Genomic DNA, 11734 nt, shown 5'->3' with positions numbered 1-11734 from the left:
TTTGGTGATCTCTTTCTGGAGATTTGGGGTTCTATTTCCATGGATATAGTAGGTGGGTTTGGGATCTCCTACCATGAATTTATTAAAGGATTTTGGGATCTCCAATCATGGATTTATGATAGGGGTTTGGGGATCGCCTGTCATGGGTTCATTAGAGGGGCTTGGGCATCTATTGTCATGAATTTATTAGAGGGATTTGGGATCTCATTTCATAAATTTATTATAGCAGTTTTGGCATCTCTGACTGGATTTATTAGAGGAATTGGACATCTCCTGCAATGGATTTATTGGAGCGGCTTGGGAACTCTTGTCATGGATTTATAAGAGGTAGTTTGGGATCTCCAGTCATGGATTTATTCCAGCCTTGGCCGGCGTGTTATAGCTACCCTAAGAATTCCCTCCTGAGTATTCCCTAATAATTTCTGAGCCTGGCATGGGCCAGCCTGCAGCTGACAGAGTCATCCAGCTTGGAAAAGACCTCCAGGATCACCCAGTCCCAGCTGCTCGCCAGCACTGCCATGGTCACCCCTAAGCCACGACCCCAAGTGCCACATCCAGGCTCCTCCAGGACACTTCAGAGATGGTGACTCCACCACCTCCCTGGGCAAATTATTCCACTGCTTAACCATTCTTCCAGTGAGTTTTTTCTTTCCTAATACCTGTAACTGTGGGCTGCGCTCACAGGGAATGTGTTCTGTGGCCAGCTCACTCCCTGAGACTGATGGGCTCTCAGAAGAGAGGCCATCCCCTAATGCGACCTCTGGCCGGGTTTCGGGGTTTCCCCAGCAGGATGCAATGGATCCAGAGAGCTCAGTCCTGCTTGGCACAGCCTGTCCACCTCTCTGAACTCCCAAGCAGTTCTTAGCTGCAGGCAACCTGTAGGAGCATCAGGGGGTAGGACGGTCAGGACAGACAGAGAGATTTCTGAAGCCAGGTCAGGAACTTGTGGTTTATTTGCAAAGGGCCTGGGTGCAGGGCCCTGCTGGGAGCTGCCAGACACAGCTCAGAGCAGGCCCGAGAGGATGAGAGGCGTAGAGAGGATGAGAGGGTAAGAGCGTAAAAGGGTAAGAGAGTAAAAGCGTAAGAGAGCAAAAGCATAAGACAGCAGACATGTAAGAGAGTGAGGTTCCCGTTACAATACAATAAATCTTCTGTGCTGAATATTCTATTTCTCACTAACCAATCTAGTACAAATCCTGTAGCAATTACATACAGCCTATGAGAATCATTTCATTACCATACTGTGTTACATTTTAAACCCTAAAAACTACTCTTTGGACCCCTTCTGCCAAGCTAGTAGGGTCTGCTCTGACCCCTGGATTTGGATGCAAGCAGAGAGTATTGTTTCATCAAAAGGGGATTACTTACAGCTGGCCACACCATTGATGTACAGTAACTAAAGCATCTCAAAGCTTGTTTTCATTTCAATCTCACTTAGAGTTTCTATATTCTCAAAATCTTTTGCCAGACAATCATATTTATAAGGCTCTCCTATTTCATCTTCCCCAACAGCAATCATAGCAATCTTAAGTGATATCTAGTGATTACCAGCTCATTTTTTGATTTCAGCTCTTTGCTTGCTAGGTGCCTTGGGCAGATGCAGGGAGAGGAGAAGGCTGTGTGAGGTTCCACAGGGATGTCCTTATTGAATCTTCTGCCAAGGTTCTCAGGGACAGCTCTTCTGCGAGATGGGCAAAAGTAGCCCTTTCCATAGGGTACAGGAGTTTTCGGAATTGTCCAATAGCAAGGGTGAAAGGAAAGTGGCCTACAGTCTTACAGAGAGATAGCAAGGGTCTGGAGGTGGGAGAGAGCCTTCGCAGGTCCAGTCATCATGACCCAGCATTTCCTACCTTAGGCTGCTGAATGCAGGTGACACAGCAGCAACCCAGTACAAGGGATTGAGGCGAAGGAATAGAGAGGGATCACTTGTGTGAGTTCCAGGAAGGTTTATGTCCACAGAGGAGTCAGGGAAAAGTGACAATAACTGAGGGAAAAAAGCTGCTTTAGAGGAGGAGAGGGAATAAGGGGAGGGCACAACCTTTTACCAATAGGAAAGCATTACCTTCATGGGTAATGTCACCAAGGGGAAAGAGCCAACATTACAATCCAATCTTGCTTCGAGGAAGGGATGAAGGACAGGGAACATTCCAGAACAAAAAGGGTGTGCTATCTTTGATAGACAGGGGGATTGACATGCACTTGGCAGGAAAATCTTGGGGTAAACAACTCAGGACTGAAACATCAGGGAAGCCAAATAGGTTACATGGAATTAACCATTACAAAATTATAGCAAGGATTATTTAAAAACTACTACAGAAGAACAAATTATAAAACAACAGACAAACAAAAATATCCACACTGAACCTCCCCTGGAAAAGCTTGAGGCCACGCAGTTCATTGTGGTGCATTGACAATGGCATGAAGGGAGAGGAGAGAACTTGTGTGCCTAAGGCATGGAGGCCGCGTGCCTCTGAATATCCAGGGGTGCAATATTTTTAATTTTGCCATCAGTGGCAATGCTATGAGGCCAGGGAAATCATGTCTGTGCTGAAGCTGCTCCTTTGCCGAGTCAGGTCTGAAACCTGAGCCTCCAGATGTTGCTAAAACTCATTTAGCGCTGGTTTGAATCCCAGTGGGGAGGAGTTTCCAGCCAGCCAGGGGCCACCTGCCAGGCTGGGAAAGAACTCTGTAAAGTGAGAGCTTGGTCTGTACAGAGAGAGGCCAGCCCCTGTCAGCACCTCTTAGAGGTGTCCCTGGCATGGAGGAGATTCCTGCCAGCTCAGAAGAGCCCTGAGCCTTGTCCTGAGGGTCTCCTGCTCCATCCGTGGAGGAATCACTTGAGGATCTGTATCTCCAGCTTGGAGAGGCTCTTTTTCATTTGTTCCTGTGGGTTTGGGAGTTGCTCACACCAGTGTTGCTCCCTGGGTCCTGGCCAAGGTGGAACACGAGACAGAGCAAGGATGAGAAGTCCTGAGTGATCCCAGTAGCACGTTGAGGAACTCATGGAATATTGAAGAATTCCAGTGACTCAGCACTGAAGAGGTCACCAAATCTTGGCTTTCCAAGTAAGGAGGGAAAAGGCAAAATAAACTACCCACAGTGCAAAGCAGTGAATCATTAACAACAGGAACATCATTAGGGCAGAGTGCAACAAATTCACCCATCAGTTGCTTTCCAAAGCATCTTGAGGCTACAGCCTGCAGGAGAAATCTCTTGCACGGCCCCGACTCCGATCACAGCAACATGGCTTTGAGGCTTTGCTGTGCCTGGATTTCCATCCTCCTCCTCCTGCCTGGCCTCTCGGATGGAGGGAAGCTCCTGGTGGTGCCCATGGTGGGAAGCCACTGGCTGAGCATGCAGGAAGTGGTGGAAAAGCTGAGCGAGAGAGGACACGAGGTGGTGGTGCTGGTTCCTGAGGTGAGCTGGCAGATGGAGACCACGCAGGCATACAAGGTGGTCACGTACCCGGTGAGCCAGAGCCTGGAAGAGCTGGATAACTCCTTCCGGGAATACCTCGCCGTGCACCTGACGCCGAAGCCGTTCCCCCTCAATGCCCTGGCCATGTACAACGCCTCGGTGCATGTTTTCAGCACCTTCTTTGGGCAGTGCAAGGACCTGTTCCACAGCCAGGAGACCCTGAGGTTCCTCAACCAAAGCGGCTTTGATGCCATCCTGACGGATCCAGCCTTCATGTGTGGGGCCATCCTGGCCCATCATCTTTCTCTTCCCTTTGTCTTCTTCATGAGGGGATTTGGTTGCAACCTGCACTTTTCAGCCCCACAGAGCCCAAGCCCTCTGTCCTACGTGCCGAGACTCTTCAGCTTCAACTCGGACCATATGACTTTTTTCCAGAGGGTGGAAAATGCCCTGATTTCCCTCCTGGAGCTTGATTACTGCAACGGTTTCTATGGAGAAGCGCTTAAGCTTTCCTCAGAAGTTCTTCAGAGGGATGTGTCCCTGATGGACCTGGTGAACTCCGCTGCCATTTGGATCCTGAGGTTTGACTTTGTGTTCGACTATGTCAGGCCAGTGATGCCCAACATGGTCTTTGTAGGGGGGATCAACTGTGCAAAGAAGAAACCACTGCCTAAGGTAATGTTCCTTTACCTAAAATTGTACGTGTCCCAATGAAAAGTCATTCTGTTGCTCCAGCAAGTTTATCGCTATTGTTATTTTTTAAATTTTCTGGTAATGATTTAATTCATGCAAGTTTGGGTAATTGTTTGTCATATGCTGAAATCAAACAACCTTGATAGAGACTTACTTGAACTAAAAAAGGTTTTGTAACAACCAAAATAAGAAAGGGACTTCACCTGTCAGGTGGAAATTACTGTTCTCAGTCAATGTGTCTTAACCACCAACGAGATCCAGTTTTGATTTCATTTGAATGGCATCTGACATCTATTTCTTTTATCTGATCAGAAACCCAAGAGTCATCTTTTATTTTTAACTCCAGGCTCAGCAGCATCAGTTGATTCACTTTAGTTGTATTTTCATGACAAATCATTTCCAAACTGGCTGTCTGTGTTAGCTTACTCCTGTTTGTGGGGGTGAAATATAAATGTCATGTTGAAATGGCAAGAAATATTCTTACAGTCCTGGATTGGGTGAAAAACACTTGAATGCAGAGCGCAAATAACTTTTCGTACACCCTCCTTGACATTTGCTTTTGCTAGAATTGTTCTGTAGGGTCTTAAAGCTAATCTAGAAATCTAAATCTATTGTGGTTGTCAACATGGAATCTCTAAAAGGTAATACTGGACATTTTTTCCAGGCACAAAGCAGGACACAAATCACTTTCCTAGGAAATTGCTCCATCACTTCTCAATTGTGGTCACACAATATCTCTGCACAATGTCTTTGAGCTGGAGGGGTGGTATTTTTCTTTCCTCTTTCACATTTATTTTCAGATTTCTTTGATGCTCTTTTGACAGGCTGATGGAGAGCCCTCTAAACTTGATAAACAAGGCAAAGACTAATACCCTTAACTAGAATATTATGATAAAATTATATCTAAGATATTCTATCAACTCAGGGCTCAGGAGAGTAGGTGCTACTTTCAGATTTAAGAGGCAAATTCTTGTTGGTTCCACAATATAAGTCTTTACTATTATATCCTAAAATTCTCAGAGATGTAAAGAGTTCATGACATTGTTACAAGGATAGAGACCTCATGCCCTCATTGTATCCCTGCCATCTCCTGTATTTACACTCCTTCTAGGTGAAAATCACAAGTTCCACACCTAGACAAATCTTGTATTGGACTTATTCAACCAACTGCTGTTGCCATAGAAAATCCAATTGAGTCCAGACTAAAAAATACACCAAGCAGCTACTTCCAAGTTAATTTGGCCAGCTATTGCCACAGCAATTGCAATGAAGTCTTTGCATCCAGATTTCCTGCATTGAATGACAATCCTTTGTAAATCCCTTCAGTGTCCTGCTTTCAATCTGTGCCATCTCCCATCTCTCTTGCACTGGCCCTCTCCAGAAATTGCTTTTCCATGTCTAAAGGTTGTTCCTCCATGTGAAGAGTGACAGAGCGGAGCTACTCAGTGCAGTCGCAGCACACTTTGGGTGTCATGAGACAAATGGCTTTGCCTCAGGCTGTAAGGATTTGCTTCTCCTGACTGAGGATGCTGGGAGCACCATTTATTAGAAGAAGGGGAAAACGTTGTGCTGATGGCAGCTTCTCATCACAAGGACTTCTTCCTTAGCGCCCTCCAAAAGGTTTTGCTCTGGCATTGCTCTCACTTGCACAAACGGAACACATTCCTGCAGTGGCATTAGTGGGAAGTGTCAAACCTTCTTCTCGATTTTGCGTTGCTTACAACGCATGACACGGATTTTCAAGACAGCAAGCAATAACCAATACTCTTTCTTTGTGTCCCTGTGCCAGCCTCCTTTCCCTTTGTTTGCCCTGAACCCCTCCATTAGTTCACTTTTTTGCTGTAGTGTCAGGAGGAAAAAAGCCAATGGGGATCAATCTCCTCAGATTTGGGATTGCCTGGTGCATCCTGGTGGCTGTTACATCTTTGTAAGAGGTGCAGGTTGTGCTGCTTCCAGGGGCTGGGAATTCAACATCAGCCTTGAGTCCTCAGGAATGGAGTTGCATTCATTCTGCTGAGTGTATTTTTATTATTTTCTCGCTATGTATTTATCCGGTCAATGGTTTCAACCACGATTATTTTTGCAACATGCCATCCCTGCTGGTGGTGTCACAATCTTAGTGCTGACAGTGTCTTAGAGCTCACAGAGTTTGAAGTTTAAACATTAACAGAAAGTACAAACGTTTCTGTAAGGAAACAGCTTCCCTTCCTTTGCACAAACACAGGCAAAATCACAGGCTAATCACACCCATATTGGGAAGTTAAAAATTAATTTCTGCAGGCAATAAATTCCCTGCTTGCTCTGCATGTACCATCATATAAAGGAGTGCGTGGATCTCAGCAGAGCAGAACCCTCTGGATCACTCCCACCAAAATGGCTCTTTTTTACCAAGGCACCTGGATACTTCTCCTCCTGACACTGTCTTTAATCCTGGCTGAAGGTGGAAAGATCCTGGTGGTACCTCAGGATGGAAGTCACTGGCTCAGCATGCGCCCTGTAGTGGAGAAACTGCAGCAAAAGGGACACGAGGTTGTTGTGCTTGTACCCTCCACCAGTCTGTACATGAAGTCAGAGGAGCGTCAGAATTACACAGTCCAAGCCTATCCAATCCCTTACACAGAGGAATACTTGGGGGAAAAGCTCAAGGCCTTAGTTCATGCCCATTTTCTTGAACAGTCTGTTTGGAATGTTGTTCTGACCTCATATCAAAGCACGATAGAAATCTCCTCGGTCTTCTTCACCAACTGTAAGAGCCTTCTGCAGAACGAGGAGCTGATGCAGCACCTGAAAGAGAGCAAATTCGACTTGATTTTCACAGATCCCATCCTGATGTGTGGGCCCCTGGTGGCCGAGTATCTTGCCCTTCCTTCCGTCTACTTCCTGCGGGGCTTTCCCTGTGGAATGGATTCTGCTGCTACCCAGTGCCCAAGCCCTCCTTCCTATGTCCCCCGGTTATTCTTGGATAATTCAGACAGCATGACCTTTTCCCAGCGGGTGAAGAACATGCTGGTCGATCTGCTGGAGCTCTTCTACTGTAAGCCCATCTATGATAACTTTGAAGAGCTTGCATATGAGGTTTTGAAAAAGAAAGTGACCGTGACAGAACTCCTGAGCCGTGGATCCTTCTGGCTGATGAGATATGATTTTGTCTTTGAGTTCCCGAGGCCAGTGATGCCAAACATGGCTTTTATTGGAGGTATCAACTGTGTTCAGAAGAAAAAACTCTCTCAGGTACAAAATTTTATATTGTTTTTATATGGAAAAATGCAAAGTATAAATGTATCATAAAATGGCAGAATGGTTTGGGTTGAAAGGGACTTTTAAAATTATCTCATTCCATCCCGCTGCTACCCTGGGCAAGGGATGTGACACCCATCCTTACATCGAACACTGACTGACAACAGCTTGGTGTTCAAAGACTGAAATCCTGCATGGTGCAGAAATGGTATTTCCTAATACCCAGCATTCAGATTATATCACATCCTGCCAGACCTCAACCCTTATCAGACTTAATTAGGACAACTTAAGTGACATGTAGCTTTTATGCAAATGAGAGTCAGTTTTGTTGACCTGAAGAACTTTGCTGTCCTCCTCTCCCATCTGTCTCGTGCGCTGTCCATTTCTCCCCTCTCCTTTCATCCACAGTGAAGGTTATAGGAATGGAGAGTTTGCCTTTTTTCTACCTCAGCCATCCCCTCGATTGATTCCTTTCTATGTGCCTGTATTGTCAAGGTGTCAATATTTAAGCCCCAAAAGAAATCCTCTTCCGGTTCCATCCTCCTCTTCTCTTCTAGATGATTGAATGTTTTAAGCTGTCCTGGGTATGGATATCTCCTGTAATTTTCCATTTGGGCTTTTGTGGACCAACTTCCCCGTGTTTATTTGGCAGCCTTATCTGAGGTTATGGCCTGTCTTCTGTGCATCTCCTTGCTCTGAGCTGTTTGAACATTCCCATGAAGTTAATCCATACTCTAAACGACCAAGATGGGATCAGCATGGGTGATGGAAATGCTGCTCCTTTTGGAGGGCAGGTTCTCAGCAAAGTCCAAGATTTCCCACCATGCTTCGGAAGGAATCTGCAGAAACTGCATGGGGGAAAAAAAGATCCAGCAGGATTTTCAAGCCCAGATTGCCCTGGAGAAGGAAATTGTTTCTCATATTCTCCTGCTTTTATAGGCTTTAAGGAGAGTTTATCATCAGCATTAAACCCTAGCAATTTATAACCAAGAAGGACTTGGACACAGGGTTGAGGTCATAAGCTGACCCTACACTGGTCATGAACTGACCCCTCAGTGGCCGTGAGCGATTCCTGAGTTTGTGCACTAGAGAGGTGTTGTTGTTCTTTGTTATCTGGGGTACAAGGGTGAAATGCTCTTTTGCAACTTCGTTTTATACCATACAGTACAAGTGGCTTTCTGAAATTTCTATGGATAGATGGGGAAAGATTTTCTGCTGGCTGCTTATCTTCTAAAAAAATGCAAGTTTGCATTAAGTGTAGCAGTTGGTTTGGGGGATCCCCGTGAGTCCCTGGGGGCCCCCTAAGCTCGTACTTTTGCAGGCAGGCAAGGAGACTCCACACGGCTTCTGAAGGTGCTCATTAGATGAGGGTTTATTGGGGGTCCCATCCCCGGGAGCAGCATGGTGTCTGATGGAGCAGGGGGAGATAGGGATAGCCTAGGGAGAAAGAGGTCAGGAGAACCTATCATCACCCCCCAGAGTTTAATGGGGAGATTCAAAATGGGTGCAGAATAAGACTTGGGCGTGTGGGATTACACCTACATCATACTTCATGGGAGGATCACAGTCTTGGAATAAACCGCACATTTTCGAGGGGTGAGACTGAGCATGCCATTAAAATAAAATGTAACTCCACTATTCACCCTTTTTGAGTTAGAAAGAAAAGGTAAAGGGAAATATGACAATTAACAATTTAAAAAATCAAGCAGTAATTGCACAGTTTCGCAGCATAAAAATAAATGCAATTACAATTGAGAATTATATGTTAACAGGCTGATTGACTTGATGTTTGCTTTTGGTGGTAGGCAGCAAAGATAAAATGAGCATTTAATTGTAATAAATGGGTTATGTGGGTCCATATCGCAGATTTTAAAGAAATTTAAAGCATGGGTGAGTGCTTAAAGGGCTTCAGCCTTTGGCACTAAGCTCATATGAGCGTTTTGGGATTGGCCTTTTCAGCATGACTGGCCCAATGGTGTCTAACTTTTTCAACTGGCTTTTCAGACCACGACAGCCTGCAGTTTTAGGCTGAGGCGCTGACTTCTGCTCCCGCTCTCAGGGACAGGGAATAGGCATGTTTATGGCCTCAGATTCTCATCCTTGGTTCTGAGATTTACTGCTGCTTTAACCTTCCAACTGGTTTAACCCAGAAGACCCCTGGTTTTAGGTTGTTAAAAGGAAAACAAAAAGAAAAAAATAAATTTTGCTTCAGCTATACTCAGGGAGCATTCACCACAAAAACTCTCAAAATACTTTCCCAGACACCATTTAAAGTTATCAGGTGCTCTCAGAACCTACTAAGGACGGCATAAACCCAGCAATTTTGATTCAGCGGTCCAATACTCTCTGAATACTCACTTTTAAAGAAACAATCAAAAACTGCTTCTCCTTGGTTCTACCCTTGTGACCTGACAGGCCTCTGCTTTCTGAAACTGAAAACAGGACAATTTGTAATATGAACACATACTTTAACTAGAAAAGCACAATTGTAAAAACTACTTCATGGGGACGGGAGGGAAATGGGCAGAAGACAGGTACTGGATCAGAACGATAAAAAGGTTAGAGGGTTTTAGGATAACAGTTCTAGGTGATGAGCTCTTTTCAGCTAGAACAAGTGGATAGGGATTGGGAGCTGGGGAGGTTACGGGGAGCTGTGGACTCTGTGAAAGAAAAACCTTTTTGGGGTACCCTGCCCCTTTGAGTGGTTTGCTCCCAGTGAACTACCCAAAATAAGGAAAAAAGGGGTATGGATTGCAGAGATGGATTATCCTGCTCTTGGAATAACGGGGGAAGGAGATCATAAAGTAGAATTTTCAATTCAACGAAATATACAAGGCTGTTAAAACTGGCATGACAAAATTATTTTAACCTTGGGTTGTGGTTACTAAGCTTCTTCTCCAATTCTAGCTCCTACCTTGTGGGATTTGGAAGGCAGAGGGGGGGAACTAGGAGTTGGAGGGGGGGTTGGTTCATGAGAGGCAGGGAAGGGGCGGAACGTGGGGGAGAAGAAGCGGGAAGAAAGGGATTTTGGGGAGGAGAAAGAGAAGATGGTGCCGTGCCGTGCGGCTGGAGGTCGCGGCTCTGTTGGATCTCCAGGCCATGCGGCCACAGCACACACGGCGGTAGCTCTGTTGAGGCTTAGCCGTGTGGCTGCTGTGCCGGGCTCAACAGGACGGAGCGGACTGCCGGCGGTTTGTTTAGGGCAAGGCGGGTTAGGGATGGAGTTAGGGGGAAGGAGCAGCGAGTGGAGGAGAGGGTAAGACTGAGGAAAGAGGTCGCACAACTGGCGAAAGCAGTTTTGGGGGGTGCGGGGCTCTGGCAAAGCTGAAAACTACTTTTTGGTCGTCTGGTGGCTCCCCCGCGGACACTGGTGGGCCTTGGTTTCTTCTTTGGCCGCTGCTGTGGTCCAGGGTCGGGCTCGGTGATCGGCATCTCCCGACGGCTTTGCGGGGCCCTCCCCTGCCGCCTCCGGGCCGCGAGCGGCGGGCTCGGCTCTGCCGCCACCGCGGCGGCTCCCCGGGGAGCGGTGACGGCTCCGAGGAGCCACACGGCGGCCACGTGGTGCGGGGGAGCCGGCAGCTGCCGGCGGCGATCTTAAAAGCTGCGATGCTGGGATGGCGGCGCGGTGACTCGCGGGGCCTCTCTGCAGTGGGGCCGGGGCCGGGGCCGGGGCCGGGGCCGGGGCCGGGGTCGGGGCCGGGGCTGGGGCCAGGGCCGGGCCGCTCGGCTGGTGGTGGAGGGGCCGCCCCGAGCCGCGACTGCGGCCCCGCACGGACACTCCGCTGTGCCGGAGGTGGTGCTGAAGCGGTGTTCCGCGGGGTTCTGTGCTTTGCCGGCGGGACCATGGAGGTCCGTTTTCTTCTTAGGGTTGTCGGTGGTCGAGCCGCGCGTAGGGAGCCATTGTTGTAGTTTGTTTAGGGGGATCCCCAAGGAGTTCCCCGGGGCCCCCCTAAGCTGTAGGTTCGCTGGCAGGAGCAGGCAGGCAAGGAGACTCCACACGGCTTCTGAGGGTGCTCATTAGATGAGGGTTTATTGGGGGTCGCATCCCAGAGAGCAGGAATGTTCCTCAGGGGGAAGGAGGAGGGAGGGGGAGAGAGGGAGAGCCTAGGGAGAAAAGGGCCAAGAGAGTATCTGTAGTCTCCCTCGCACAGTTTAACAGGGAGATTCAAAGAGGGCGCAGAATAAGACTTGGGCCAATGGGATTAAAGATCTATGATACTTCAAATAAACCCCACATTTTCTAGGGGTTAGACGGGGCATACCATTTAACTAAAATGTAACACCAGAGACCTTGGGCGTGGTGGGCTGGTGGCAGGAAGTGCTACAAAGCTGGGGTCCTGCTGAGGGAAGAAAGTGGCATGGAACCAATCACCTCAGCTTGGCCTGT

The 11734-nt window shown here is 47.5% G+C and overlaps 1 protein-coding gene across 1 annotated transcript; it reads left to right on the top strand.

Moving 5' to 3' along the window:
• The first annotated feature begins 3243 nt into the window (after positions 1 to 3243).
• LOC131085655 (UDP-glucuronosyltransferase 1-6-like) lies at positions 3244 to 8698 on the top strand. The gene is made up of 3 exons (XM_058028066.1): positions 3244 to 4092; positions 7267 to 7341; positions 8669 to 8698. The coding sequence occupies exons 1-3, from the start codon at positions 3244 to 3246 to the stop codon at positions 8696 to 8698; spliced, it is 954 nt and encodes a 317-aa protein (XP_057884049.1).
• The last annotated feature ends 3036 nt before the right edge of the window (positions 8699 to 11734 follow it).

This window comes from Melospiza georgiana, chromosome 7 (assembly GCF_028018845.1).
Source record: "Melospiza georgiana isolate bMelGeo1 chromosome 7, bMelGeo1.pri, whole genome shotgun sequence".
Taxonomy (NCBI): Eukaryota; Metazoa; Chordata; class Aves; order Passeriformes; family Passerellidae; genus Melospiza; species Melospiza georgiana.
This window is presented reverse-complemented; position numbering and strand designations above follow the sequence as displayed.